The sequence below is a fragment of the Rhea pennata genome, chromosome 15 (genome assembly GCF_028389875.1).
Source record: "Rhea pennata isolate bPtePen1 chromosome 15, bPtePen1.pri, whole genome shotgun sequence".
NCBI lineage: Eukaryota > Metazoa > Chordata > Aves > Rheiformes > Rheidae > Rhea > Rhea pennata.
The window spans coordinates 3,175,356-3,202,984 of record NC_084677.1 but is presented as its reverse complement, the minus strand read 5'-3'; the positions used below and the strand labels follow the sequence as shown (position 1 = coordinate 3,202,984).

At 71.7% G+C, this 27,629-nt stretch overlaps 4 protein-coding genes across 5 annotated transcripts in view; 2 read left to right on the top strand and 2 right to left on the bottom strand.

The window, feature by feature from the left end:
* Nucleotides 1–18,112, top strand: part of CORO7 (coronin 7) — a 37,729-nt gene extending 19,617 nt beyond the window's left edge. Inside the window, exons 10-28 of one of the 2 annotated variants that reach the window (XM_062587821.1) lie at nucleotides 12,719–12,773; nucleotides 12,862–12,919; nucleotides 13,003–13,148; nucleotides 14,184–14,279; nucleotides 14,416–14,556; nucleotides 14,656–14,791; nucleotides 14,886–15,061; nucleotides 15,167–15,275; nucleotides 15,451–15,537; nucleotides 15,690–15,832; nucleotides 16,180–16,284; nucleotides 16,409–16,494; nucleotides 16,602–16,743; nucleotides 16,881–16,970; nucleotides 17,166–17,282; nucleotides 17,357–17,492; nucleotides 17,633–17,724; nucleotides 17,821–17,907; nucleotides 17,979–18,112. In XM_062587821.1, coding sequence (XP_062443805.1) covers nucleotides 12,719–12,773; nucleotides 12,862–12,919; nucleotides 13,003–13,148; nucleotides 14,184–14,279; nucleotides 14,416–14,556; nucleotides 14,656–14,791; nucleotides 14,886–15,061; nucleotides 15,167–15,275; nucleotides 15,451–15,537; nucleotides 15,690–15,832; nucleotides 16,180–16,284; nucleotides 16,409–16,494; nucleotides 16,602–16,743; nucleotides 16,881–16,970; nucleotides 17,166–17,282; nucleotides 17,357–17,492; nucleotides 17,633–17,724; nucleotides 17,821–17,907; nucleotides 17,979–17,984 — 2,008 coding nt within the window. In that variant the 3' untranslated portion in view covers nucleotides 17,985–18,112. Of the gene's footprint in view, nucleotides 1–12,718; nucleotides 12,774–12,861; nucleotides 12,920–13,002; nucleotides 13,149–14,183; nucleotides 14,280–14,415; nucleotides 14,557–14,655; nucleotides 14,792–14,885; nucleotides 15,062–15,166; nucleotides 15,276–15,450; nucleotides 15,538–15,689; nucleotides 15,833–16,179; nucleotides 16,285–16,408; nucleotides 16,495–16,601; nucleotides 16,744–16,880; nucleotides 16,971–17,165; nucleotides 17,283–17,356; nucleotides 17,493–17,632; nucleotides 17,725–17,820; nucleotides 17,908–17,978 lie in introns of those variants that run through there. The other variant, XR_009959938.1, reaches the window with a different exon arrangement.
* On the bottom strand, nucleotides 1,867–12,590 carry VASN (vasorin). Its single transcript, XM_062587962.1, has 3 exons — nucleotides 12,543–12,590; nucleotides 12,186–12,301; nucleotides 1,867–4,564 (listed from the first exon to the last, which is right to left on the bottom strand). Exons 1-3 carry the CDS (start codon nucleotides 12,588–12,590, stop codon nucleotides 2,533–2,535), a joined length of 2,196 nt encoding a protein of 731 aa, XP_062443946.1. The 3' UTR covers nucleotides 1,867–2,532.
* A 211-nt stretch (nucleotides 18,113–18,323) lies between the features above and the next one.
* Nucleotides 18,324–20,741, top strand: PAM16 (presequence translocase associated motor 16). The gene is made up of 5 exons (XM_062587822.1): nucleotides 18,324–18,425; nucleotides 18,756–18,840; nucleotides 19,561–19,700; nucleotides 20,162–20,227; nucleotides 20,581–20,741. Exons 1-5 carry the CDS (start codon nucleotides 18,423–18,425, stop codon nucleotides 20,665–20,667), a joined length of 381 nt encoding a protein of 126 aa, XP_062443806.1. The 5' UTR covers nucleotides 18,324–18,422; the 3' UTR covers nucleotides 20,668–20,741.
* A 678-nt stretch (nucleotides 20,742–21,419) lies between these two features.
* On the bottom strand, nucleotides 21,420–26,325 carry GLIS2 (GLIS family zinc finger 2). Its single transcript, XM_062588590.1, has 6 exons — nucleotides 26,159–26,325; nucleotides 25,912–25,962; nucleotides 25,606–25,782; nucleotides 25,373–25,506; nucleotides 25,147–25,265; nucleotides 21,420–24,908 (listed from the first exon to the last, which is right to left on the bottom strand). Exons 1-6 carry the CDS (start codon nucleotides 26,273–26,275, stop codon nucleotides 24,094–24,096), a joined length of 1,413 nt encoding a protein of 470 aa, XP_062444574.1. The 5' UTR covers nucleotides 26,276–26,325; the 3' UTR covers nucleotides 21,420–24,093.
* Nucleotides 26,326–27,629: the final 1,304 nt, after the last annotated feature.

Sequence of the window (27,629 nt, the reverse complement as noted above, 5' to 3'; positions counted from 1 at the left end):
AAAATATTTACACAGCAGCAATTTTCGGAGGAATTTGGGAACGCTAATTTAAAAAATCTGCAGGGCGAGGACCACAAAGGGCCCTTTGAGCGGGCGAGCGTGGCCCTCGCGCCTGCCCGCGAAGCCGGGCCGCCCGCGCCGGCGAGGGGCCCCCGCTGCCGCCGCGCCGGCCCTAATGGGAGCCAGCCGGGGCGGAAGCCCGGCCGGGAGCGGCGGGGCGGGCGCCTGCGCCGCCGGCCCCCCGCGCCCCCCGGCCCTAATTGCATCCAGAGCGCGCCGGGCACGGCAGCGGCCGCGGGGCCGGCGGCGCGGCGCGCTGCCTCTGCCGCCGCTGCCTGCGCGGCCCTGGCGCCGGCCCTCAGCCCTCGCCCCCCCGCCCGCCCCGTGGAGGCGATTCGGGGGTTGGCAGGGTGGGGGGTGCAAACACGCAGGGATGTTGCAGCCCTGGGGCCGGCCGGCAAACCGGGGCACCCCCGGCGCTCACCACGGGGGTGGGGGACAGCGGCTGCACCCGGTTTGCTCATTTTCTCCAAATAAAAGGTACCTCCGTGGCCGGGCCCCAACCTGGAAAATTCCAGCCTGAAAGATAAAGGATTGAAAAACGATTAAAAGCAGAGGCTGGAGCAAAGCGCCCTTGGCAGCGAGAACCCGCCCTGCACGGCTGCTCCCGGGCCGAGCGGGAGCAGGGCTGCGCGCCCTGGGGCCAGGCGGCAGGGAGCTCGGGGCGCAGGGGGTGGCTGAGCTTCGGCCCCCGACAGCAGGACCGCTTCGGCCGCCGAGCGCCGCGGCCCTGGAGGCAGAGCCAGGGCTCCCCGGGGCACCCGGGGCTGGCAGCAAGGCTGGCCGGGCCCCGTAGCGCCGGTGCTGCGCCTGCTCCGGACCCGCTGCCGCCCCCTCTGCCCCAGCGGGGCGGCAAGGCAGGGCGCAGGTGGGAGGCAGCTGTGTCGATAGCGGTGGGATTTGGGGAAGGAAGGGCCAGATTGAGCGAAGCGCGGCTTCTTGCACTCCCGAAGCTGCCGGTAAATACCTGGCTGGGCCGCGGCCGGGCAGCCTGCGGCACCCGCGAAGCCTCGCCTGGCGCGGCGCCGGCAGCCGGAGCCCCATGCGGCCCGGTCTCCCGCAGCCCCGCGCCCCGGCAGAAGGGGCAGCGCGCCGGGCCCGGGTGCTTCGGGGCGCCCCGCGGCTCGGCGACCCTCGGAGCCGGCGGGGCTGCGTGCCCTGGACGGGGGGAGCACCGCCGAGGGCCCGTCCCCGGGAGGACGAGGGCGACGTCAGGAGGTCCTCGAGGCTGGGTTGGGCTGCTCGTCTCGCCTGCCCCCCGGGACATCTGGCAGCCGGGATCGGGATGAAGTAACGCTGGATGATGCGCAGGGCCGGGCCTCATTTGAAACTTGGGGCCTCTGTTTCTGTAACACCCCTTCGCAGCGGGGGAGAGCCCCGTGGGGGCGGCCCGGAGCCGGGAACGCTCCCCCCCCCGCGCCCTGACTCATCCCGCTGCCCCTCCAACAACAACAGGAAGCCGCGGGCGGCCCTGCCCGCCCGCCGCGCTGCCCCAAGCCCAGCGGGACGCACGGCCGAGCCGCCCCGTGCCAGGAGCCTTCCCGGAGTAACTCCCGGAGGGCTGGGGCTGGACGGCGCCCCCGAGAGCCCGTCTGCCCCCGAGCACGGCAACGGCAACGGCAGCGCCGGCGTGGGGCCGCAGGGGCGCAGTCCCGTGCCGGGGGAAACCCGAGCAAAGGCGGCTGGCGGGTCGGCTGCTCGCCCTGCAGGACTGAGGAGCCATCCGGAGGGCTCTAACACAGCCCTCGATGACTGCAAATGCTGTGCAGAGGATTTAGTTATTATTATTAATAATTTTATTTATTTTTTTTTTTTACAAAAAGACACCCTTCTGTCTGCCTTACAAAATAGATGTATGCAAACCTGTACTAGAAAAGAGCTTTCCCAGAAGAAATGGGAAATAACCATGTATAAATATTCTCTCCGAGTTCTTAAAGCTTCAATTGCTGGTTCGCCTTCTCGGCACTTCCTTCGATGCACGGCGCAGGGAGGCCGAGGGGCCCAGCGCCTCGGCTCCTGCGGGGGACGGGGATCTTTCTTTATTGCTGCTCACATCAACTTCCCAGGGAGTTCAGAGTCACGGGCCGTGCTTAGCTGAGGGACCCTTTGTTACCAGCACATCGATGCCCCTTAGCTAAGGCACAGACGACTTTCTTTTTAACAGTAGCTAAAAAAAGAGTCAACCCAATCCCCAAATTAAAAAAAAACTTCTCTTTTGCTACCCACATTCTACGTGGAGTCACAGAAATCAAGGCACTTAGTCATATGCTGAGCGGTAAAATTAGTGTCTACTCCCTAAGTGTGTAAGCCTCTCAGAAATTGCACGTTACGAGTTTTGGGTTTCCGCCTTAATTTAGTTAACTCCTCAGTGTTCCTTGTCCCGGAAGGGGCCCAGCCCTGGCAGTGTTACTGGAGCGTTCCCCTCGTCTCAGTCCGGGGCTCTCCTCTCCTGGTAGCCGGTCCCCCCTCCGTTTAGAAGTAGGATGGCTTTAGTGCTGTGGTGTTGTTGTTGCTGGGGTAGTGTGACTGCATGAGCGGCACCTCACACTCCAAGGTGTTCGAAAGCATCGCGGTCTCTGGTCCCTTGTGGCCGTGGTTGCTCAAATCCCCGTTTTCCAGGCAGGCTTTCACACCTTCCAGCTCCAGGGGGCTGGAGTCCACCCCAGCACTGGCGGTTGTCTTTGCCCGACGGTTCCGGCGGTAGTAGGTGACTGCAGTGACCACCACCACAAGCAGCAGGATGGCGGCCAGCGCGGGGACAATCATGAGAGTGAGGTTGCTGTCCTTGCTCTGGGTGACGGGCGAGTGCTGCTGGTGGGTCACCTGCAAAGTCTGCACCTCAACGCAGAACTCCTCCTTGGAGACCTTCTCCCCCAGCGGCCCGATGCAGACGCGGTAGGTGGAGTTGGGCTTCAGTGCCCTCACGGTGTATTCAGAGAGCGAGGCTGGTAAGCGGAGCATCACGGGCCGCTTGTCTGGCCCAGAGAGATTTCGGTAGCTCAGCCGGATACCCTTCAGCTGCGCTTTGGACTGGACGTAGTTCTGCAAGTCCACTTTCAAGGACGTGCTGCTGACCTGCTTGATGCTGATCTGCCTGCTCTGAGTGGGGGCCTGCGTGGCTGGTGACACCGTTGTCCTCCTCACCTCTGACTCGCAGTAGACCCCAACGAATCCCTCTGGGCACAGGCACTCCAGGTGGTTTTGTCCATCCAGCTGACAGGTGCCACCGTTCAGACACGTGCGAGGGGGGCAGATCTGCGTCGGGGCGCTCGTGGGGCCCAGCGGGGCGCTGAATGGCATCAGCGTGGAGCTGCCTTGCGGGGCCCTGGCCTCCAGGGTGGGAGCAGTGGTGCTGGGCTCCAGGGACGGGCGGACGCTGGTGGGGAGCAGAGCAGGCAGCTGCAGTGTGGTGGTGCGTAGGGTGGTGGTCGTGGTGGTGGTCGTGGTGGTGGTGGGGCAGCCAAAGTCAGCATACTGCAGGTGGTGGAGCAGCTTGCCTGAGTTTTTTGGGGGGAAGTGGCACCGTGTCTCCTCAGGCCGCCGGAGGACCACGCCGCTGGTGTTCACCCAGTGCACGAGCCAGCTCATCTGGCAGATGCAGTTGAAGGGGTTTCCTGCAGCTGTCATGGCTCGGAGTCTCGGGAAGAATCTGGAGAAGTCCCGAGGGATAGTGTTAATGTTGAGGTTGCTGATATCCAGCTCCTGGAGATTGTGAAGGTTGTGGAAGTCCTCTGCCAGCAGCTGGGAGATCTGTGCATTCCCAGCCAGGTTGAGCTTGGTGAGGCTCCCCAGCCGCTGCAGCACTGCTGGGACACGCTCCAGCAGGTTGTCAGACACATCCAGTTCATGGAGGTTGTTCTGGGTCTGAAAGAGCTCCTCATCCAGGCTTGTTAGGCCCAGGCCTGCAATCTTTAGAGACTCAATGTTAACAGCGTGGAAGGCCCCAGGTGCAATAGCAGGGATCTTGTTCCAGCTGATGTCCAGCAGCAGGAGGTTGGGCAGGTCGAGGGGAGGCACGGCCCAGAGCTGGTTGTTCTGCAGTTTCAGCTCCAGCAGGTTCTCAAGAGTGTCAAACGCAGCAGTGTGGATGTGCTGGATCCTGTTCCTCTGCAAGTAGAGGCGCTCCAGGAGCCGCAGCCCGTGGAAGGTCTCATTGGTGATCTCTTGCAGCTGGTTGGAGGACAGGTCCAAGTTGACGAGCTTTGTTAGGGGCTGGAAGACGTTTTTCTGAATGGTGGCGATCTTGTTTTGTGAGAGGTCCAAGAGCTGAAGGGCAGGTAGGCCCACAAAGCTGTCCTCACTGAGCATCGTGATGCCATTCTCAAAGACATACAGGGACAGGGTGTTCTGTGGCAGCCCGCTGGGCACGGCGTGGCCTCGTCTTGCTGCGCACAGGATGGTCTTAGGATCTTGGCACTGGCAGCCCGAGGGACATGCCTGAATGAGGTCCCCGGGGGCAAAGAGAAGCAGCACACAAAGGATCAGCTGGTTCATGGTGTCGACTCTGCAGAAGAAAGAAACCCAGTCACGGTTAGGTGCCAAGCCCTGCCACCGGGGACAGTTTCAGTGTTCCTGCACGTCTCAGGGCTCTGCATCCCAGAGCGCGGGTGTCTTCCCCCCAGGACAGCAGCAATTCCTGGGCTCTCGGGTGGTGGGGAGCCCCGGCGCTGGGGGCAGGTGCCCCCGAGCCCAGCTCACAAGTGGGGCAGGGAGAGCAGGGCTGTCCCCGAGCTGCCCGTCACGCAGGCACAGCTCCTGCTTCGCCGCGGCCTCCTGGCACTGGCCTGCACACGCGGGGGGAACCGAGCGGCTGCACTGCCAGCCCCATGGCTGGCTCCGTCCTGCAGGGCCCGTGGCCTCTTGCCATCTCCACGAGCCCTGCCAGCAACACGCCGAAGGGGCTGCGGAGGAAAGTCCCTGCTGCGCTCGTGCCGCCTCTGCGCTGGCTCTTGCCCAGGACAGCCCCGGTGAGAGCGCGACGCGGCGAGCCGGCCGCCCGTGCCAGCTGCGCGCTCTTCCTTCTCCTGCCCGGGCTCGAAACGCCAGCGCGGAGCCCTGCCGGCTCCTGCGCGTTTCCCCGGGCTTTGGGGACGCGGCGCCTTCGCGCTCCCCCTCCCACTCCGGCACCCACGCGCCCCCGCGGCTTGGGCCCGGCGGGAGCCTCCTCCGTCCGCCGCCAGCAAAGCGCCTTGGCCCCGGCGGGCACTGCCCGCGCCGGCGGGGCGCAAACCAAGCGCGCGGGGACGCGCCGCCCCGACCCAACCCGGCCTCTGCGCGCCAGGGAGGGGGTGGGAGCCGCCGGCCGGCAGGCCCGGCGCCGCGCGGAGGACGTTAACCCTTCGCTCGCGCGGCGCGGGGCCCCCGCGTCCCTCGCGCTCGGTGCGGCCGCCCGCGTCCCGCCACCCCTCTGCGCCCGGCGAGCAGCGCCCGGGAGCCGCCGGCCGGAGCGGGCGCGCAGACCCCAGGGCCAGGCTGGACGCGGAGGCCAAGACAGCGTATTTTGGGTTGTTTCTAACGCTTATAAGTAAACAAACTGTGACGCACCCTCCAACGTCCTAACTGTGCCAGACAAGGGCGGGAGCTGGCTCTCTCCAAGTGCGGACTACGCCCCCCACCCCCGGCTCTGCCAGCACCCCTCGGCCTTCGGGGCCTGGCCCATGGGGCAGAAACTGCTGGTGTAACACCCTCTAGACACCACCGTGGCTAAGCAGGGAGCTCACAGGGATCGGGAGGGAACACCTAAAGGTGTCACCCATATGCCACCCATTGGGTGGCCTTGGCTAAGGCCTTGCCCACCCCCGGGGCTGAAGAAGTCAGGCTGTTCCCCTGCCCCAGAGCACAGCTCAGCCAGCCCAGCCCCCCACACGCCTGCCTGGGGGGACTCAACCCCAGCCAGCAAGAGGGCCGGCTCGGCCCCAGAGCTCGTCCCTGCCGTCCACCTGGGCAAGCACAGAGGTCCAGGAGGGCGGGGGGAGACTTAAAGCAAGCGCCTGCGCCACGGGAGCTGCCTGAGCCGGGTACCCACGACGCCAGGCACCGCACGCCCCGGGGAGCGCAGCCCGGTTGGGCTGGCTCCAGCCGCGGCTGGATCCGGGCGCCGGGGACACGGCCGCGCTCTGAGGGCGGCCGAGATGTTTGCAAAGCCGGCGACACGCTGGTGTTACTGACAGCGATACGGAGCAGGAAAGAAAACACTGCCTGCCTGCCTCCGCGCTGGCTGGAGCCACGCTGCCCGCTCCCTCCAGAGCCAGCTCTGCACCTCGGCCCCCCAGCTGGCAGCTGGGGTGTCCCGTTCCTGGCTCCCTTTGGGAGCTGCGGTGATGCTGCGGGCACAGCTCCCCGGAGCACACGTTCCCCATCCCTGAGTCAGCCGGCAGATGTTGCACCACGTCTCTGCCGGCTGCTGCACCGGGGCAGGGAACGGAGCCGGGTTCGGTGACAGGCCCCAGCTCTGTGCCCGGGCTCAGCTCGCCCCATCCCATCCCATCCCATCCTCGGCTGGCTCAGGGGACGTGACCAGGACAGACCACAGGGCTGGCACGGCAGGATGGTACCTCGGTCCTCTCCCAGCCACAGGCCCGTGCTCTCCGCCGAGGGCGGCACGCCGCTGCCGGCGGGGAGCTGACGCGGGGCACAGCCGCGCACGCAGCCAGCCCCGCCAGCGGCCTCTCCGGGCCGCAGCGCTGGCCCCAGAGCTCCCGGGCTCCTCAGCACGGACAGACGGACGGCAGAGCTGATGAAGGGCAGGGATAAAAAGGAGGATGCTCCCTAGGAGGAGCTCCTGAGTGAGGCCCCCCAGGTCAGATGCCCCATGCGATGTCCTTGCTTTGTGCCGCCCCGCTCAGATGCCCTGTGCGATGTCCTTGCTTCACAAACCAAGTCAGCGGGAGGCCGGCCGGCTGGGCTGCGCAGGGCCCGCTCATCTTTCAGCTCCGTCTTTCAGCCTGTTTAATGAGAGCCCTAATTAGCACAGGGGAGGGGGCGGCGGTGCTGCGGGCATGAGCAGGATGGGTCGTGTGCACAGCTGGGGAAGGGACGGCGGAGCCAGAGCACCCCACGTCCGCACTGCGGTGAGCGGGGCTGTGCCTGGAGCACCGGGAGCGCTCCGCTGATCTGTTTTCTCCTGCCACCCCACGACACAGGGCACGTAGGGGTGGCAGAGGGGGCTCTCTGCAGCCCCGGCTCCCCCAGAGACACAGCCTGGGCAGAAGGGAGGGACGAGATCGCCACGCTAACCCCGCCACGCTGCCGGGGCCGCCTTGCACCCTGCCCCAGAGCCCCTTCTCCAGCCGCCACCGCCGCCTCCCCCCCTCCCGCCGAGCCGCTCCAAGCTGTTAATAGCTGCAGGCAAATAAACCCCCTGCGGCTCGCAAGGGGCCGCCGGCCCCCTGCCCTGCGTGTGTGGGGGGCTACCGGGTCGCGCAGCAGCACGTGCCGGCTGCCCCAGACACCCCCTCGCCGCGGGGGGCCCTGTCTCGGCCGCGCCAGCGGCGGAGGCCAAGCCGCGGCCGGCCAGGGAGGCAGGGTCTGGCCGCGTCTCGCGCTGCGCCGGTCTGCGCCCTTCTCCTCCCCAGCACTGCCGGGTGGCCAGGGTACAGCCGTGCCGTAGCCGTGCCTGCGGGACACCCCGTCCTGCAGGCTTGGCTCCGGAGCAGCGGCGTCGCCGGCTCCTCCGCAAGCTGCGATACCCCGGCCCCGCTGTGCCGCAGGGCGCGCAGCACCGGGGCGGCAGCACCGCCCGCCCCGGTCCGACGGGGTTGACGCCGCGGCCAGCGCGATTCCTCATCCCTTCCCTGGGTGGGTCCACAAAGGTGGGGTGCGCCCCAGGGTGGGGTGCACCCAAGCCGCTGGGCAGGGTCACCACAACTGCCTGAGTCACTTGGCCCGAGCAGCCCTGCCCCACCACGACCCGTGCCGTCAGCCCCCGCCGCGGGGACGCCGGGGCCCGCACCACCCGCGGCGCTGCTCCGCGTTGCGGGGGTCACCCGCAGCCAGGGTGCGCTCCCCGGCTCCCAAGCCGCTCCACAAGACCTCGCTCGCTTGCTGGGACCTAAACCAGGGAGGGCGATACTGGCACTGGCACCTTCGCCTCTGCCCGGGCGCTGCAGGGAAAAGGGTGGCCCTGCTGTCACACAGCAGGTCCCCCTGCACCGGGGCTCGGGGGCCGAGCCAAGGAGCGCCGTGCAGCCTTGTGAAACGCTTTAGGGGCGGACGGGACCGGGAGGGCTCTGCCACGGGTGGGGGAGCTCAGGATACGGCCGGAGGGCGCGTGGCCTAGGAGAGAGAGAAGGGCAAGGCAGGTTTGCTTGCTGCTGCAGCAGGGGTGCAAGCTCAGCCGGTCCCCACGCGGGTCGCCCACGCCGGGGGGCTGCCTGCTGCCCCAGCCCCGGCTGTGGGGCACAGGGGCAGCCTGCAGCCTCAGCAGGGTACGGCACCGGCAGGCCGGGGGGGGGGGTCAGCGCCTGCTCAACACCAGCCTGCGGGGGTTCAGCGGGGCTGGGTGCAGACCTGTCACCAGTCTCACGGCTGTGCGAGCCCTCGAGGTGCTCGGGGCCGGGTTTGGGCACAGGAGCCAAGCGAGGGCCCTGCAGTACAGCCTCCTCAGGGCCCCATGCGAGCTGCTCTGGCAGCCCGAGGGTGCCTGGCTGGCAGTCAAGCCCTCAGCCCTAGAGCAGCCTCTAACCAGGAACAAGGAACAGGCTTATCTGTAATGGGCAAAGACCTCCAGGTCACCCCTGGAGCAAGGCACAGGGCTGGCTGGCAGCCAGAGATGACAGCACTGACCCTCAGCCAGGACAGAGGCCCGCTAGGACAGCCCAGCAGCATGGGGCTGGGACAGGACAGGAGCTGAGCTGCGATCCCTTGACCCCACTGAGCGCCGGGTGCCTGGCACACGTGCCAGCACAGCCACGCTGCTACCAGGCCAGGGGCTTTGGATTTAGGACAGCTCTGAGCCCCGGCACAGCCTGCTGGGCACGGCCCACCGCGGGGAGAGAGGATGGCAAGGCACAGAGCACCGGGCCATCCCGGGCGCAGCAGCAGGGCTCTCGGGAGCCTCGGCCAGGCCTGCCGGGTGCTGGCGGGGCACAAGCCCGAGGCTGGGACTCGGTTTTGCAATGCCAGGGTCAGGTTTCGCTGACGTGTCCCATGCTGCAACCAGCTGCTGACTCCAAATCTCTCATCCCTTTAATTATGCTGGCATTTCCTCCCCAGCTGCCAGGCTCCCCGCTCGCCCAGCCCCAGGCAGGTTAGTCTGGCCCGGCCATGACCACAAGCATCCCCGCCTCGCCTCCCCAGGAGCACGGGGCAGGTCAGCACGGCACAACACAGCCACCCCGAGCAGCGCGCTCCACCCTCGATGGAGGAGCACAGCTTGCCGCTTCCTCCTCCTCCTCCTCCCTGCGGAGTACCGCATTCCTCTGGCGCAGACCTCCCCAAAGCACCCCAGCCCAGGCCAGCATCCCGCACAGCCCATCCTCGCTCCAGGCTCGGTGCCCGGGGTGTGCTTTACGCCTTTAAGTCACACAGGGGTTAACCCAGCTCTGCAGGGGTTTCCCAGCTTCATACGAGCTGGCAGCACTTTCCCCTCCGGAACCGGGAGACAGGCAGGCAGCAGCAGCACAGGGTCCAAGGCAGGGCCCAAGGGATGGCAACGAAGCCCTGGGTCTTCTCGGGGTGCTAAGCCGCCCCGCGGACAACCACTGCCAGCAGCCCGTGAGCACACTCGCTTGGACGCGCTGCCTGCCGCTGCCTTGGCCGGGCTCCCCCAAGCCTGCACCACAGATACTTGCCGAATTATTCATATTTTCCAGCTGCGGGAGGATCTGGGCCCAGATTCCCCCAGTCTCGCTCAGCCTTTCCCCGCCAGCCTGCTAGGGTGGGAGCGCTCTCCCCCGTTACCAGCATGATGTGCCTGTTGTTTCCCTGGGCTCCGAGATCCCGCGCGGAGCTGCCGCCGAGTGGGGCTCCCTGCCCGGGCCGAGCGATGCCCACCGCTGGGGCGGAAGGGAACGCCGGTCCTGCAGACACAGGCAGCAGCACAGTCGCGTGTTTTAGGAGGAGCCAGATGCCAGGCCAAACATCCCGGCAGCCGGCTGTTCGTCACAGCTCGTGTGGATGGGCAGAGCCGGCTGCTAAGGTGGCAACAGGGACTCCCCAAACGCACGCTGCAGGGTGCGGGCTGGTCAGGAGAGGGCAGCAGGGCCAGGACCCATCTCCTGCCCCTTGCCATGGGGCAGAAGGGCCATCGGCAGCTCTCCTTGGGGGGCTGAGCCACAAGGGCCATGACGGGCACAGGGCTGGCCCCAGGCCTCAGCCCCGCAACCCACTGAGGCCACTCAGGCCCCAAACTCCTATTTTCCTCCATCATAGGCTTGTATCTGCTGCCACTCGCATCCCAGTGCCACATCCACGTGGCAGGACAGCAGGTCTCCCAGGGCGCTGCCAGGGCACAGCCGCAGCTCGCCCCAGGGACGCTCCGCTCTCCCCTGGCTCCAGCCCCCAGCTGGGGCTGTTCCCACCCGGCAGCACCCACGTTGCACCGCCCCACACCAGAGACCCTGAGCCCAGGGGAGGCGGCACAGCAGGGATGTCCCTGCCCGCCGCCTTCCCCGTGGCCACCCACGCCGTGCGGCCGAGCAAGGACCCACGCCGCGGGGCCGAGCAAGGACCCGCATCCGTCCGCTCCCCGACTCCTCGCGCCAAACAAAGCCACCGTTGTTAGCGGCACGCTGCCAGGCCGGTGGCCCGCCTCCGCCCCTCGCCAGCACCGGGGGAGGCCGTGCCGGGGCCCCGTAAGAAGCCGGGCCCTGGGCACCGTCACCGCGCGCCCGCGGCGCGGAGGTGCGCAAGGCCCCCCGTGCGCGGAGGAATGCGGCGCCTTCACAGCCGCCCGGGCAGCCGGCTCGGGTTGCAGGCGCTGCTCTCCTCCCCGGCCCTCCGCCGGGCCAGCCTCCGCGCTCCCTCGCAAGCCCTCAAACAAGCCCGTGTCAGCACGCGCCCCCTCCTGGGACCCAGCAGGGGGGACGCAGGATTAGCCCTTAATCCTCCTTGCCTTCAACCCACCCTATGCCGGAGCTCCCACCTCCTCCCGGGCTCCCCTCCCTACTTAATTAAAGTTTCCGCAGCAGCCCCGGAGGAATGCAGGCCTGGTTATTGCATTCCCCAGGGCTCCCGGTCCCCCTGCTCCAGCGACCATCCCGTCCTCCGCTCTTCCTCCCCCTGGCCCCGCGCTGCTCCCGCCCCTTTGACCCGAGCGCCCGGCCACGCTCCCCGCATCTCAGGTGCCGGGAATGAGAAAAACCAGCAGGGCCGCTTTCCTCGGAGAGGAAACCGCCTCCGGAGTGCGAACACGGGCGGAGCGCGAGGCACGGAGGCCGGCCGGCCGCGCAGCCCCTCGGCCCGGGCGGGTTCCTGCCCCCCGACTCGGGCGGCTTCCCACGCCTCGAGCGCCGGCGCCGCGGCAGGTGAGCCGGGGCGGCAGAGCCAGCCCGGCGAGGGAGCACTCGCGTCGGGGCGAGCTGGCAGGGCCACGCACGGGCTTGGCAGGGCACCAGTGTCACCGTCCACACCGGCGCTGCCAGGGCCGTGCGGGCAGCAGCCCAGCCCCGAGCGGGTCAGGCCAGTCCAGCTGAGCCTGGGTCCCAGCAGGACAAGCCCTGCCTATGTGGGGCACGTGGGGGAAACAGGAGCAAGGGTCCAGGGCCCAGAAGAGGGGCCCCAAGCGCTGCAGTACCTGGAGCATCTCCCCAGCCCAGCGCGAGGCCCAGGAGGGAGCCGGGCACGGGGAGCAGCGCGTGCCCCAGGGGGGCCCGAAGCCCCTCGCAGAGGGGGCGGCAGAGCCCGGCGAGGCGCTCGCCCTGCGCAGCGCTGCACTGCGCTCCCAGCGGGGCAGCTCCCGGGGCCCCCCCGCAGGCCGGCGCCCCGGCAGGGCCCCACGGCGGCGGCCCGGCGCAGGCTGCGAGCCGGAGCCCAGGCGCGGGGCCGGGGCCGCGCCGCCCCCCGCCCCGGGCGTGCCGGCAGGTGCCCGCAGCCCGGCCCGCCGGGGGCACCGGGGCCTGCTGCGCCGAGCCGCGGCCTGGCGGGGGCAGGCGGGCCGCAGCCCTCCCGGCGGCGGCGGCACTTACCGGCGGGCCGGGCCGGGCCGTCCCGTCACTGCATGGCGGCGGCGGCCGAGGCGGCGGCGGCGGCGGCGGCACCGAACGCTCCCCTCGCTCTGGCGGCGCCGGGCGCGGGGGGGCGGCTTTAAAACGGCGGGGGGCGGGGCTTGGGCCCGGCGGGGCGGGGACTGCCCTCCCGCCGCCTCCCGATTGGCCGGGCGGCAGGGGGCGGGGCCGGGCGGGGCCGCGGGCCCCGCCCCCCGCGCACCTGGAGCCGTGCCGGGGGCCGGGGCCCCGGGCCCCCCGGGCGCCTGCTGGTGCCCACGGCCACGTGTGCGCGACACCTGCGCGCGTGGGTAGGGGGGTACGTGAGCACACGTGTACCTGGTCCCCCCCCGGCATCCGCGGGACTCCCGGCACCCCTGCAGCCATGGCACCCCCAGGGCGCTCGGGCCGCCGCACCCGCAAGGCCCCCGGGCGCCCGCGGCGGTGGTGCCGGGCCGCGGCCAGGGCTGGACGCCGCGGATCGCGCGGGGCTCAGCGGGCTCCTTCCCCCGCAGGGCGGCCATCCCGCTGTACGACGCCGACACGGGCCTGCTGCTGCTGGCGGGCAAGGTGAGGTGGCGGCGGCTGCGGCGGCGGGGCTGGGGACCCGGCGGCACCCGCCCGCCCGGCCGCTCACGCCGCCCCCGCTCCCCCGCAGGGAGAAAACCTCCTGCGCTGCTTCGAGGCGTCGCCCTCGCAGCCCGCCCTGAGCCAGGGTAAGCGGGCCGCAGGCCGGGCCGCGGGCCAGGGGCCGGCCCCGGCGCGCGCCGCTCAGGCCCGCTCGGCGTCCCGCCCGCAGTGAGCCAGTGCCTGACGGAGGGCCGGACGCGGGGCCTGGCGCTGACGCCCAAGCTGGCGCTGGACGTCATGGCCTGCGAGGTGCTCCGGGCGCTGCAGCTCACCGACGGCTTCATCGTCCCCGTCAGCTACGCGGTGCCTCGCAAGGTAAGCGGGCGACGGGCGCGGGCCGCGGCGCTGGGCGCCCGCCGCGGCGCTGGGCACCCTCCGCTGGGGACGCGGGGACCTGGCTGCCGGGGCAGAGCCCAAGCTGGGGGGATGTCCTGGCTGTGGCCACTGCGGATGCAGCGCTCGAGCCCTTCCTGGCGTTTGCATCATCTTCCTCAGCATTTTTCTGAGCCAAAAAAAGAAAAAAAAAAAAAAACACTTGCGGGAGGGTGGCTCAGGCCACAGCAAAAAATACGCTTTTCTGTAAACAGAAACTGTTATGGAAAAACTCACATTTATAAAAAGAAACTGAGCGTAAACGCTGCTGCGGGAAGGCCACGGGCCGAGGGGCAGCCGGGGTTCAGCCAGCCCGGGCACCGCTGCAGCCTCCCGGCTCCGCTGGCAGGCTGGACAGGGCGGCGTGCGCCCTGCCAGGCCCGGCTCGCCGGGCTCTCGCTGCGCCGGCGGCTGCCGCTCCCGTGGGGAAACCGAGGCGTGGAGGCGGTGGAGGACCGGCCCTGCCACGCAAGGCGCTGGCCGGGCGGCCACCCCCTGGCTTGCCCCAAAATGCCCCCGTGAGCCGCCAGCAGCACTGGGATGAGAGGACGGGGGTTGCAGGGAGCAGGAGAGGAGGGAAGCAGGCTGGGTGCTGCGTGCAGCATGCTGGGTGCCGGGTGCCGATGTTGGGTGCGGGAGGCTGGAGGCTAGACGCTGGGTGCTGGATCCCGCGCGCTCGGTGCTGCGGCTGGGTGAGGGAGGCTGAAGGCCGGCTGCTGGATTTTGGAGGCTTTCGGGGTGGCGAGAGGCAGCCCAGAGCCAGGCAGCGTCTGACACCTACAGGCTTCGCCGCGCAGCTCGGCCGGGGCCGGAGGAGCCGGGGCCGGGGAGCGGCCGGGCTCTGCCGTCCTGGGTGGGCCGTGCACGGCGTGCTGGGTCCCATCCTGCCCGTGCGTGCCCCGGGCAGGGTACAGGGCCCGGGTCTGCCCCGCTCGGGGGGCGCCCTGCCCTGCTGCTCCCCACGTCCCTCCCTCGCAGTCTGTCCAGGAGTTTCACGAGGATCTCTTCCCCGACTGCGCCGGGACCGTGCCGGCCACAGCCGCCCAGGCCTGGTGGGCAGGAGACAGCCAGCAGGTAAGGGCCGCCCGCGAGGTGCCCTCTGCCCCCGCCGGGGCCGGCGCCGCAGGAGGCACCAGGGCACGGCCGCGGGGCGCCCGCTCGCCCGCCAGGAAACGGCCCCCGGGGCTGAGGGCGCCTGCTCCCGCCGCAGGTGGAGAGGGTCAGCCTGCACCCGGCGCGGAGACCCACGGAGGCCTTCACGTCCCCCCTCGTCCCCCGCGCCCGGCGCGCGGCCGACGCCGCGCCTGACGCCCGCCTGCCCGACGCCTGCCCCGCGGACGCCGACCGGAGCGTGAGCACGGGGCGCTGGGGGGCGCGGGGCTTGCGGGGCAGTGGGATGCCCGGGGCGGTGGGCACCCAGCACCCCGGGCCCACCCGCCTTCACCCCCAGGGGGGCAGCGGCTACTCCTCGCCATCCAGCTCGCTGGCCTCGCCGGGCAGCGCCGCCACCTCGCTCTCTGCGAGCACCGGCCCCTCCAGCGGCTTCGCCAGCAGCCCCAGCCAGAAGTCGCTGCAGAGCATTTTAGGTGAGCGGGCGCCAGGGTGACCCCGGCAGCGCCGCGGTGCCGGCGGCGGGGGCTGCCGTGCCCGGGACCCTCACCCAGCGCCTGCCTCCGGCAGGCCCCAGCTCCCGCTTCCGGCACGCGCAGGGCACGGTCCTGCACCGCGACAGCCACATCACCAACCTCAAGGGGCTGAGCCTCACCACGCCGGGCGAGTGCGACGGCTTCTGCGCCAACCACCAGCGTGTTGCCCTCCCGCTGCTCTCCGCCGGCGGCCAGATCGCCGTCCTCGAGGTACCGTGTCCCCGCGGCGCTGCGGCGGCTGGCGGGAGCCGGCTGCCCGCCCTCCATGGGGTGGCAGGGCCTCTCCGCCGGCCCTGACGCCGGCCCCCTCTCCAGCTCTCCAAGCCGGGCCGTCTCCCCGACACGGCCGTACCCACCATCCAGAACGGCACGGCGGTGGCGGACCTCTCCTGGGACCCCTTCGACGCGCGGCGCCTCGCTGTCGGTACGCCCCGCGGCGCTCTCCCGGGTCCCCCGGATGGAGACGGGGCTGCGGGGAGCCCCCCGCCTGCCCCGCGGTCTGGGGTCTCGGGAGAGGGACGCTGCCTGCGGCGGGGCTGGGCGTGCCGGGCGCCTCCTCACCCGCTGCCCGTCCCTCTCCGGCCATCTCGGCGACGCAGCGGGCGAAGACGCCAAGATCCGGCTGTGGCGAATCCCTGAGGGAGGGCTGCGGGACACGCTGCAGGAGCCGGAGGCTGTGCTCAGAGGTGAGGGCTGTGTGGGGCAGGTCCCTGCGGGCTCTCCCCCAGGCCCCCGGCGGGGGCACAGCGGCGGGGGGGACAGGCCAGCCGCGGTGGTGTCCGTGTCCCTGCGCCCGGTTGCAGGCTGGGGCAAGGGCGCGCTCCGTTCTCCCCACCAGGGCACACGGAGAAGATCTACTCCGTCCGCTTCCACCCCGTGGCCGCCGACATCCTCGTCTCCTCCTCCTACGACATGACGGTGCGGATATGGGAGTTGGGTGCCAGGCGGGAGGTGCTGTGCCTGCAGGGACACACGGATCAGGTAGGGCTGAGCCTGGCGTCGGGGCCGGGCTGTGGCGCCTTTCCTGGGGACGACAGCGTTCGGACGTGCCGGGCCTCCGCCAGCCGGCGTCAGCTCAGAGCTGGCTCCTGGAGGACGGTGCTGAGATGCCATCAGGGAACAGAGGTGTCCTTGGGCCACCATCACCCCTGCACCCTGGCAGCTGGTGCCACCCATCCGAGGGGTGCGCGTGGCTCCACCGACACGGCCCGACACGGCTGCCCCGGTGCCTCCACGGGAGCACGGAGGCCGGAGAGGGTCCCGGCGAGCCGCGGGCCGGGCTGCCCAGGTGCCACGGAGCCGTGACGAAGGGCTTGGCCGTCTCCTAGATCTTCAGCCTGGCCTGGAGCCCCGACGGGAAGAAGCTGGCAACGGTCAGCAAGGACGGCAAGCTGCGGCTCTACGACCCGCGGCGGAGCGCCGAGCCCGAGCAAGTGCGGCCCACGGCGGCGAGGGGACGGGAGGGCGAGCCGGGGGGCGCCGGCTACGTCCCCATGGGGGACGCGCTGGGCGGGCTGGGTCCCGCTGGCTGACACGGTCCTTGTCCCCCACGCGCAGGAGGGTCCCGGCCCCGAGGGGAGCCGAGGCGCCCGGCTGGTATGGGTGTGCGGAGGCGACTACCTCCTCGTGTCCGGCTTCGACAGGTGAGGGCAGGCACTGCGGCGCCCGGCCACCCCTCCCGTCTGCCCGGGGAGGCCGGGCCCCTCCGGCGGAGGGGCCACCGCCCCTGCTCACCGTCGCGTCCCCGCAGCCGCAGCGAGCGGAGGATCCTCCTGTACCGAGCAGGCGAGCTCTGCGCCGGGCCCCTCTCCGTTCTCGGCATCGACGTGGCGCCATCCACCCTCCTGCCTTTCTACGACGAGGACACCGGCGTTGTCTTCCTCACCGGCAAGGTGGGCCAGGGCCTGCCGCGTGGTCCTGGCCGCAGCACAGTGCCCTGACGTGTGGGGCAGAGCGGGGCGTAGGGCAGCAGGGCTGCGGCGGCCCTGCTGTGCCCCCACGCCAGCCCTCCTCTCTGCTCTGTGCCCAGGGTGACACCCGGGTCTTCCTGTATGAGGTGACGCCCGAGCCACCCTACTTCCTCGAGTGCAACAGCTTCACCTCCAGCGACCCACACAAGGTGAGAGGTGGGGGGCCCGGCCCCCCGGCCCGGCCCGTCGCCCTCCCTCCCCAGGCAGCACGGGGGCTGCGAGCTGTGCTGGGCGCTCAGCACCCGCCGCTCCCCCGGCCTGGAGCCAGCCGCACCTGGGGGGCCTGAGCCAGCGCTGGCTGCGCGGGGGCTGCCCTGGCCCCGCTCACGCCTCTGCCCCATCAGGGCTTCTTCTTCCTGCGCAAGACGGAGTGCAGCGTGCGGGAGGTGGAGTTCGCCCGCGCCCTGCGCCTCGGGCAGAGCACCCTGGAGCCGGTGGCCTTCCGCCTGCCCCGCGTCAAGGTACGCGCCGGGGCCGGGCCGGGAGGCGGTGGCGCGGGGGCAGCTCCCCGTCTCACGGCCCCGCGGCCCTGCAGAAGGAGTATTTCCAGGACGACGTCTACCCGCCGACCCGCGTGTGGTGGGAGCCGGCGCTTGGGGCCAGCGCCTGGCTGGCGGGGGCCGACGGGCAGCAGCGCCGCACCAGCCTCCGCCCGGCGGACATGACGCCAGGTGGGCGCAGGGGCAGAGGCAGGGCCGTGGGGCGCGCCGGGGCGGCCGGCCGCGGGGGGAAGCGGGCGAGCAGCGCTGTCCGGAGCGGCGCGGGGCATCGCGCCAGCCTCACGCCTACGCCCACCGCCCTGCCGCCCCAGTGACCGCGGCCCCCAAGGAGGCGCCGGCGCGGAAGTTCGTCCCGGCGGCCGTGTACTTGGCAGAGAAGTCGGACGAGCAGAAGAAGGAGGAGGTGGGTGCCGGGCGCGGGCTCCCGGCGGGGGCGGCACGGCCGCGGCGGGGCCAAGCCCGCGCCCGGGACCCCCGGCTCGGCCCTGCCTCCCTGCAGCTCCTGAGCGCCATGGTGGCCAAGCTGGGCAGCCGAGACGACCCGCTGCCGCAGGACTCCTTCGAGGGCGTGGACGAGGACGAGTGGGTACGCGGGGCGGCGGGGGCCGGCGGGGCGAGCGCCCCCGCGCCCCCTCACCCCTCCCCGCTCTCTTGCAGGACTAGGGGCGACCGTGCGCCCGCCGCCACCGGCCTCCGCAGCCGCTGCAGCCCCCCGCGTCGAGCCAGGCCCTGCCGCCCGTGTCCGCGCTGGGGCCGCGGGCCGGGCCCCGCCATTAAAGCCGCCGCACCAGCACCCGTGTCCTGGCCTGCTTCGCGGGGCGGGGGGGGGGGAACATGGCGGAACCGGGGTGGGGGGGGTCGGGCCCGCCACCGCCCCGGGCTCCCGCCCGCAGCACTGCGCGTGCGCGGGGCGCGCCGCCGCCGGGAGGCGGCGCTGTGCGGCGGGTCGGGCCTCCCCGCGCTGCGTGGCGCGCTGCGGCCGCCAGGGGGAGACGCGAGGCCGCCCCGCCGCGGGACGCTCTGGCGCGGCCGCCTCGGTGGTGCGGTGACCTTCGCTCTCTGCCCCCGTGACCTTGGGGGAGCGGAAGCGGCCGCGGGGACATGGTGAGCGGCGGCGCCCGCCGGGGCCGGGGCCGGGGGGGGAGGAGGGCGGGCAAGGCGCCGGGAGCGGCGGGGCCGGGCCGGGCCGGGCCGGGCCGGGGAGGGGAGGAGGGCGGGCAAGGCGCCGGGAGCGGCGGGGCCGGGCCGGGCCGGGGAGGGGAGGAGGGCGGGCAAGGCGCCGGGAGCGGCGGGGCCGGGCCGGGCCGGGCCGGGCCGGGAGGCGGGCGGGCAAGGCGCCGGGAGCGGCGGCGGCGGCGGCGGGGCCCGGGGGGGCGGCGGCGGGGCCGGGCCGGGCCGGGCCGGGGCAGCCGTGACGGCCGGGTGTCCCCGCAGGCCAAGTACCTGGCGCAGATCATCCTGGTGGGGGCCCAGGTGGTCGGACGGGCCTTCGCGCGGGCGCTGCGCCAGGAGTTCGCAGGTAGGAGCCAGCCTGCAGGCTCGTTCCCCGGGCACCGTCGCTCCTGTGCCACCCACCTCGGGCACTGCGTGGCTTCCCCGTCCCGGGGCACTGCCACTCCACCCCTGCCCCTGCCCAGGGCGCCGGGCTGCTCCCCGTCCCCCCTGGGCTCTGCGTGGGTAGGGGGGAGCTATCGGGATTGTCACAGGGTGACGCACACTGCCAGGGTCCTGGGGCCTTGCTAAAGTGCATTTCAGCTTGGGCCAGGCTTGCAGCAGCCATCCTGGATACCGCTGCATGCTGTGTGCCGCTGCCAGGCTTGGAGACGACCTGGCCACCCCGAAGGCTAGAGCAGGATGGTTCCCCAAGATCCCACAGCCCCAGTGTGTGCGTGTGTGTGCTCACAAACCTGCCGTGCTTGCCTCTGCATGCCAGCAGCCCAGCCTGCTGAGGGCACTGTCGTGATCAGCTTCAGCCAAAGGGTTGCCCTCACTGCCAGCGGGGTAGGAGAGGGACCGTGTCTGGCGCAGAGTCAGTGGCCCTGACTCTTACGGTCAGGCAGCGCTGGAGTCAGTATGAGGAGGGCAGAAGGGTGAAATCGCGCTCTGTGGCTGTGACCTGCGTTGAAGCCCAAAGGCTTTGCTGCCTTGCTCCTGTCCGAGGTCTGGAGGGCACCTCTGTGCCCAGCCCTCTAGGGAGCAGGACGTGTCGAGGACTAACCAGCTCAGTGTCTCTGGGCAGCGAGCCGAGCTGCAGCAGACGCGCGGGGGCGCTCAGAGAGGCCCCAGTCTGCTGCTGCCTCCAGAATCACCGGCATCAGCCTCCAGGAAGCCCAACAGATCCTCAACGTTTCTAACCTCAATGCGGAGGAAATTCAGAAGGTAAAGCCAGCCCTCAGAGCACCCGTGGCCGGGGAGAGCAGGCAGCTGGCAGGGCCTGCTGCGGAAGGGGGCTCAGAGACTGCTCCCTGCCCAGCCTTTCCTGCAGCTGCAGCCTGCAAGCTGCCAGGGCGCTGTGGAGGGGCCTGGGGTGGCTTCCAGATATTTTGGTCCCTGCAGCGTGGGTGCTGTTGTTGAGCTCAGCTAATGCTGTGCAGGGTTTCCCCTGAGTCTGCCTGCAGCGCCCAGGTGTTAGGCTGGTCACCGGGCTCTTCCTCCACCCTGCAGCACAGGGCGCGCGCCCGGGGGGGCTCTGCCTGCGCCGCTGGTGGGGTCGGGGCTCCCTGGAGCCACTTATCACTGCTGCGCAGAGCAGCCTCCGCCCCCGGGAGCCGGAGGCCGCTGGGATGGGGGGCTGGAGCGGGCGGCGGAGAGGCGTCTAACAGGGAGCTTCGCTTCGGCAGAACTACGACCACTTGTTCAAGGTGAATGACAAGTCGGTGGGAGGCTCCTTCTATTTGCAGTCAAAGGTGAGCAAAGAGGAGGGATTTAGGGGGGTGGGATGGCCGCCTGTCTTGCAGCCTCCCAGCTCTGTCCTCAGCACATTTTGCTGCCTTCAATTTGGGAGGAACTTAGCAGTAGTTGATGTTTCAGGGCTCTGCAGATGTGAGGCTGAGGTAGCAGTGTGCCCTGTACTGGCTGAGCCCTCCTGCGGTCTTCTGCTGCCCAAAGGGCACGGTGGCCTCAGCAGATGGGGCAGTTTCAGGGCCCTGTTGTGGGCAGAAGGATCTGGGTGCTGTTGGGCAGGGGGGCACAGGCACGGTGTGCGGGGCAGTGCGGGTGCAGCCCTGGCTCTGCGTCACCCCGTGCCCTTGTCCCACAGGTGGTGAGGGCCAAGGAGCGGCTGGATGAAGAGCTCCGCATCCAGGCTCAGAGCGAGAAGGAGAAGGGCTGGAAGGCCGAGACGTGACTCCTGCCATCCCTGTCCCCCGCTTCCCGCACCCATAAGTTATAGCTAGCCAATAAATGTCACGTCCTCCAGCACCTGGCCTGGATGCTCTGCACCCTGGGAAGGGATTAGGGGCTGCCCCAGCTCTGCCTGCTGCGCTGCGCTCTGCCTCTTCCCTCTGTGCAGCCTGCCCGGGGCGGTACTGCCCTGGGGGAGCGCAGAAGCCTGAGCTCCTGCGAGAAGCTGGCACAGGGACGGGTTTCTCCAGGGTGGGTGGTGGCCTGTGAGTGACAACAGAGGTGATGTGAGGAAGGAGGGGTGTCCCCAGCCGGGCCTCAGGGCATCGAAGGCTGCCGGGGGGGAGGCTTCGGGGAGGCTGCAGGAGCTGTTGTTGTGGTAGGTTCAGATGGTCTTAGCCCAACTGCACTGATGCTTTGGGCTTGGTATCCCGTGAGCGTGGGGAGCTTTGGGCCAAATCCAAATCCTTTCTCCCATCGCAGTGGGGAGAACTGGTGGGTCTGGGCAGGTCAGCGAGGGGCTGCAGGGGAGGCCGTCGCAGCCTGCAGCTTGCGCTGCGTGCGGCCCGTGGCAGGGCTGCGCCGGCGCGCGGGGTGCTGGCACCCTGTGCGGCCCCGCCAGGAGGCTGGGCAGAGAGTTCATGCGCTGGGATGCAGCCAGGGGCCAGGGCTAAAGCTGCATCTCTGGCTCCTCGCTGCTGTCCGGATCCATGGCACAGGCAAGAGGCCGGCACAATTGCAGACTGAAACAGGAACTTACTTCAATTTTACTTTATTGTTTTCTTAATAAACTTCCTCTCCCATGGAGGAATATAGTGTTATAATCGTTAGCTTATCTCTTACTTCTGTAGTCCTTAAACTCTATGCTAACAGCGATGGAGCCCAACAGGAGGAAAATAAAAACAACCCAGAAACTACAATAGAAAGGCACTTAGAGACCGTTAAAATACTGATGTCCTGGAATGTGCAACAACGAACCAACAAACGAGCAAGAAAACAAACACCGGCCGGGGAGGCCTGGTCGATGGCTGAATGCCATGCTGCGGCAGCGCGGGGCAGCCCGCGGCGCCCCGGCCCGAGGGGGGTGAGCACAGGGAGACCGGCTCCCCGTGGGGCGCGTGGCGGCGGGGCGCTTTGGGTTGGGGGCTTTCCCAAGCCTCAGCCCCCTCCCCTCCGCAGGGGGCTCCTTCCAGCAGCAGCGGGGCTAAGACAGGGTCAGGGAGACCCCCGGTCCGGAGAGAGCCGCGCACAGGGGTCCTGCCCGCGGGCAGGTACGAGGTGTGCAGGACCCCGCTGTGTGTTTGCCACGGGGCGAGGGGGACACCAGTGACCCCGCAGGAGCAGGGGCTGTCGAGGCAAAGCTGAGCCCCCGTGCTGGGGGCAGTCGGGCCCCGTGGCGAGTGTGAGCGCTCCCCCGGGGAGGGAGGGTCGGGGCGGGAGGTGCGTGCGCAGGGCTGGAGCTCGGGGGCCCCCGCACCGGCCGGGGCGGCTCGGCAGGGTTGTCCGCCCCCCCAGCGGGTGGGACGCAGCCCCGGCTTCGGAAGCTCCCTGCTTGCTCTTGCTGCTGCTGGCAGAGCCGTGCCAGGGCCCTGCGGCGACTCTGGCCCACGCGTCCGGCGTGGCGTGGGGTGCTCAGTGCCCCCGTGCTGCCGCGCGGTGCTGGCACAGCTGGTGCCCAGCTGGCTGGGGCAGGGGGGCAGCGTGCTGAGCCAGCCCCACGTGGGCTGGGGGCCTGCCCGCGCGGAGGCCGGGCCCGCGGCCAGGTCCTGGCACCGCTCGCAGCCCCGGCCCTGCCGGGGCAAGGCCGCGTGTCCCAGCCCACCTGCCGGCGGCGCAGCCAGGCCCAGTGCCCAGGTGCCCGACTGGCCAGGTGCTTTGCCAGGGCCGCACGGCGCTGATGTGGCACGTCCGGCCCTGTGGCCCCAGGGTCTCATTTGGAAACTGGGGTCAGCGTGTCCCAGGCTTGCAAGGAGAGGGTGCCCGGTGCGGTCACGCGGGGCTTGGGCCCCGCAGCCCCCTGCCCAGGGGGCTGCCGAAACCTGGGCGTGCCCGGGGGTCTCCGCCTGGAGCACAGGCACCGCGATCCGGGCAGCAGCGCTGTGCCCGCGGGGCAGCTCGGAGAGGCGAGCATGGAGCCGAGCTCGCAGTCGAGCTGGGGGCGCCTAGGAGAGCTGGCACGGGGCACCCAGCTGCCACCCGCCGGGGGGACAGGCCGGGGCTGGGGCAGTGGGTGCCGCCGGCGCTGCCCGCGGAGCCCGGCACGGCCGAGGCCGGAGTCCTGCCCGCGCTGCCGGCTGGCTGCCTGCGCTTGTGTGGTTACATGGTTAGGTATGAACGTAGCTAAACAGGACGGCTCTGCCCCGGGCGCGGAGCCGGCGCGGTGAGCGGCGTACGCAGCCGTACGCCTTGTCGTGCGGAGGTCCGGGGAGGCGACGCGGGGCTGTCCACGGCGCGGGGTGCGGCGGGCGAGCGCGGGCTGGCGCGCGTGGTCCGGGAGAGGGGTCAACGCCGCGCGGTCCGGAGTCTCCGGTTCGGCCTTGTCTGCGGAGCAGGAGGGGTGTCCGGGACGGGGCTGGCGCTGGCGCGGCCGGGGAGGCAGGGAGCGAGGCCGGTGGGGCGCGGGCACCCCCGCGAGGCTGCCAGCCTGGCGCCGAGGGCTGCCTGGCCGTGGGGCAGGGCGCCGCGCGAGGGCCGCCGCGGCCGCGGTGCCGTCGGGCCCGCCGCCTCCCCAAGCTCGCAGCCGCGGGAGCGGGTCCCCGAGCTGTCAGCCCGCCGGCCCCACGCTCTGCCCGCTCCTCCCGGCACTCAGCCTCGGCAGGAGGACGTGCCACCGTCCCCCCCCCCCCCCACGCCGGGACAGGGTGCACTGCGACGGGTGGCCGACAGCAGCATGGGGGGGGGGGGGGCTGAGGCCTCAGGCGGGGAGACACCAAGTCAGCAAGAGCAGAAGAGCCCAACGGGGGCCCTGTCGGAGCGGGGGGGGGGTCTGGTCCATAAATAAATAGAGGCGTCTCCGGCTGCCGAGGCCTGAGCCGGGTGGTTTTTTGGTTGGGGGGGGGGGGGGGGGCCGCCTTCGCCGCAGGACCAGCCCGGAGCAGCCCGGGGACCGGCTCTGCCACGCTGCCCGGCTCCGGCGGGCGCCGGGGGCTGCTCGGGGCCGGGGGGGCGGCGGCAGCAGCAGCGGGGTGGGGGCCACGCCGGGCCGAGCGCGGCACAGGGTTGGGGGGGGGGGTCGTAGCCGGCCACGGCCGCCGAGGGATTATTGCTATTCTCAGAAGAGTCCGTTTCTTCTTTCGTGGAGGTTAAAAACAAGAGGAAGCCGAAGTCTGGGGTGCGGGACGGCGGGACCAGGCCCGGAGCGGGGTGATGGGCCCCCCCAGCCCAGGATCCGCCCGTGGGGTCCGCGGCCGGACCCGGGCGTCGTCGCCTCTCAATTCACCACGGCGGGCTTGAGCAGCACGGAGCCGGGCGGGATGACGACCCAGCCGGGCGGCAGGGCCTCGGGGCCGCCCCCCGCGCTCACGCCGGCGGAGAGGTCCAGGACGGCGCCGGGCAGCAGCGGCGGGCTCGCGGGGGCGGCCCTCAGCCGCGCCAGCTCCGTCCTTTCGCACGACTCCTTGCGGCTCTCCGGCCCCTGCGCCTTGCCGCTTTTGGGCAGCCGGCCGTCGGCCCCGTGGCACTTCTCGACCTCCGCCTTGCCCGCGCCGGCGAGCAGCGACATGACGGGCAGCCCCAGGCCGCCCGCCGCGAAGGGGGCCGACAGCAGCGGGTTCTTGGCCAGGTTCAAGGGGGCCCCGTTGAGGGAGAGCACGGGGCCGGGCAGCGCGGGCAGCGCGCCCGAGCCCACGGCCCCGCAGCCCAGGGCGCTGAGATCCAGGGGCGCCGGCGCCAGCGGGATGGGCAGCGAGGCGCCCAGCCCCGGCAGCCCGTGCGGGCCGAACAGGGCCGCCGGGTTGGGGATGATGAGCTGCGCCCCGTTGACGTAAGGCACTTCCGCCGAGCCCAGGGGCGTCTTGGGGGGCTGGTGGACCTTGAGCATCTCCTGGTGCTCGTGGGACACGAAGTGGCCGTGGGCCTTGATGTGTTTGCGGAGCGAGCTGGGGTCCGTGTAACGCTTGTGGCAGCCCGGCATCTTGCAGTAGTAGGGCTTCTCCACGTAGTGGGTGCGGGTGTGCTTGAAGCGGTCGCTGGAGTTGGAGTAGCGCTTGTTGCAGCCTTCGTAGGGGCAGATGTAGGGCTTCTCGCCTGCAGGAGGGCACAGAGCGCCGCGGTCTGCCCGGGGGCTGGCCAGCGCGCCTCTCCCCCGGGGACCTCCCCCGAGGTTGGCAGCCCCACCAAGGTCCCCTCAGCCCCGCGGGGCATCCCCAGCTCTTCCCCCCACCCCCCTGCCCGGCCCGTGATGACCCCCGGGATGGCAGGCGAGGGGGTCTCGTCCCTCCCGGCCGCGCGCCTCGCGGGCGAGCCGGGCCCGTTGCCCACCGACCTGTGTGCGAGCGGTTGTGGATTTTCAGGTTCTCCAGGCGGGAGAAGCTCTTGTTGCAGGTGGGGCAGCGATGCGGCTTCTCGTTGGTGTGCGTCCGGATGTGGATCAGCATCTTGTACCTGCGCCAGCGTGGCCGTCACAGGGGGCGGCACCGGGGTCCTGCCCCCTCCTAGGGCTACGCAGAGCCCCCCTGCGCCCCCCCCCCAGCCTCCTGCCCCATGCCCACCTGGCGTTGAAGCCCCTGCCGTGGCGGGCGCAGCCTTCCCAGTGGCAGCAGTACCCCGCGTCCTTCTCGGGCTTCACGTGGAAGTCGTTGACGTGGTCCACGAGGTCTTGCAGGAGGTCGAAGAACTGGTTGCACTGCGGGCGGGCGGGACGGGGGTGAGAGGGGCACGGCGGGGCGGGCGCCGCGGAGGCGCCGCGAGGCCCCCTCCGCCCCCCAGCCCCGCCGGTGCGCACCTTGGACCAGCGGCACACCAGCTGCCTGGGCAGGGGCAGCTCGGGCGGGAGGCGCTTCTCCTTGGGGGGCGGCAGGAAGGCGGCGGAGGGCAGGTGCAGGGCGCCCGCCGCGCCCAGCGGCAGGAAGAACTGGAAGGAGCCGGGGATGCCGTCGACGTAGCGCAGCGGCTGGAAATCCTGGCGGCAGAGCAGAGCCCGGCGCGTGGGCGGCGGGGACGGGGCCCGGCCTGGCCGCGCGGGGCGCCGGCGGCGGCCGGGGTGCGGGGGGGGGGGGGGGGAGAGGGCGCGCTCCGGGGCCGTACTTACGTGCGGGGGGGGCGGCGGCGGGCAGGTCGCCGGCGCCGTGGGGCTCGGGCGAGGGCGGGCGCGCGGGCGGCGAGGGGCGCGGGTCGGCGGCGAGGCGGCCGTCCCGCTCGTCGAGCGCCTTGGCGCGCGCCAGCAGCCCCGCCGAGGGCCAGGCGCTGGGGGCCGCGCCGCCCCGCCGCCCCCCGCCGCCCCGCCGCCCCCCGGCCTCGCCGGCGGCCGGCGGCGGCCCCGCAGCGGCGGCGGCGGCGGCCTCCTCGGCGCGGGGCGGCTTGGCGGCGGCCGGGCCCCGCTCGCGCTTCTCCCGGGCGGCGCGCAGCTTGGAGATGCTCAGCTTGAGGTCGAGCGGCTCGTCCAGCGAATGCATGGCGCCGGCGGGGCCGCCGGCCGGGCTGCGGGGCGCAAGCGGAGGACGGGCGCTGGTGAGCAGGGCGGGGGGGGGTGTGGGGCCCCACGGCCGCCCCCCCCCCCCTCCCCGGGCGGGCGGCCCCGCAACCCGCGCGCGGCGGAGGGACGCCCGAGCCCGGCCCGCTTCCTGCCCGCTCCCCGCCGCGGGCCCCTTCCCCGCCGTGCCAACGCCGCCGCCTGCCAGGGCCGGGCGGGGGGCGCCGTGGGCCCGGCGCCGCTCGGCTGCCGCCCGCCACCTCTCCCGCCCCCACCTCTGCCCGGCCCAGGCGGCGGCTGAGACCGGGATGCTCGGTGCAGGCGTGAGCGCCCTGCCGGCCCAGGGCCAGGGCCCGGCGCGCGGCAGCCCCCGGCGCTGCCCCCGCGGGGCCGATCTCCCCCCCCCCCCGTCCCGTCCCGTCGCCCCGACACCGCGGTGGGCTGGGGGGCGGCCGCGCCGCGGGGGGCACCTGCGCGGGCTCCCCACCCCCCCCCCGCCGGCCCCCCGCCAGCCGGGCCGGGGCGGCCACCTCCCGGCGCTGGCGGGGGGCCAGCCCGGCTCAGACGCTGAGGAATGCGGAGGAGCCGCGCGGGGGGCCCGCGGCGGCGGGGGGCAGCAGTGGGGGGGGGCCCAGCCCGCGCCCCCCACGGGGCCGGGCGAGGGGGCGTGATAGCGCCACGGCGCAGCCCCCCCCCCCCCGGCCCGGCCATGGGGTGGCCCAGCGGGTCCCTTGGGGCCGTGCGCTGAGGCCCCCCGGGTGCAGGCTGCGCCCCCTCCACCCCACCTGTGGCCATGCGGCTGCCCCATAGCTGGGCCCTGCCCTGAGCCCCCCATGACCCTGGGGCCTGCCCCATAGCAGGGTCCGTGCCCTGAGCCCCCATGGCCCTGGGACCTGCCCCACAGCGGGGTCCTTGCCCTGATTCCCCATGGCGCCTGGGGCCTGCCCCATAGGGGGGTCCGTGCCCCGAGCCCCCAAGGCACGTGGGGCCTGCCCCACAGCAAAGTCCCTACATCAGGCCCGTCGCCCTGGGTCCTGCCCTGAGCGCCCCACAGCTCTCGAGCTCCAGCCAGCGCAGCCGTGCCCAGCCCCACAGCCCAGCTGCACGGCTCCAGCTGGGGGGACGGACAGACAGACGCTGGGCGGAGGCAGGACGGGAGCGAAGGGGGGCGCGGGGGCAGCCGGGCACACCCCAGCCCTGCCTGGCCCCACGCCGGGCTCGCTGCAGGAAGGGGGCCGGGACGCAGGCAGCCCCCGTGCGCGTGGGGGGGTCCTGCCCCGGCGGGGGGCCGCCCTGGCCCCCCGGGACGCGGGGGCGACCCTGGGGACGGGCGCAGC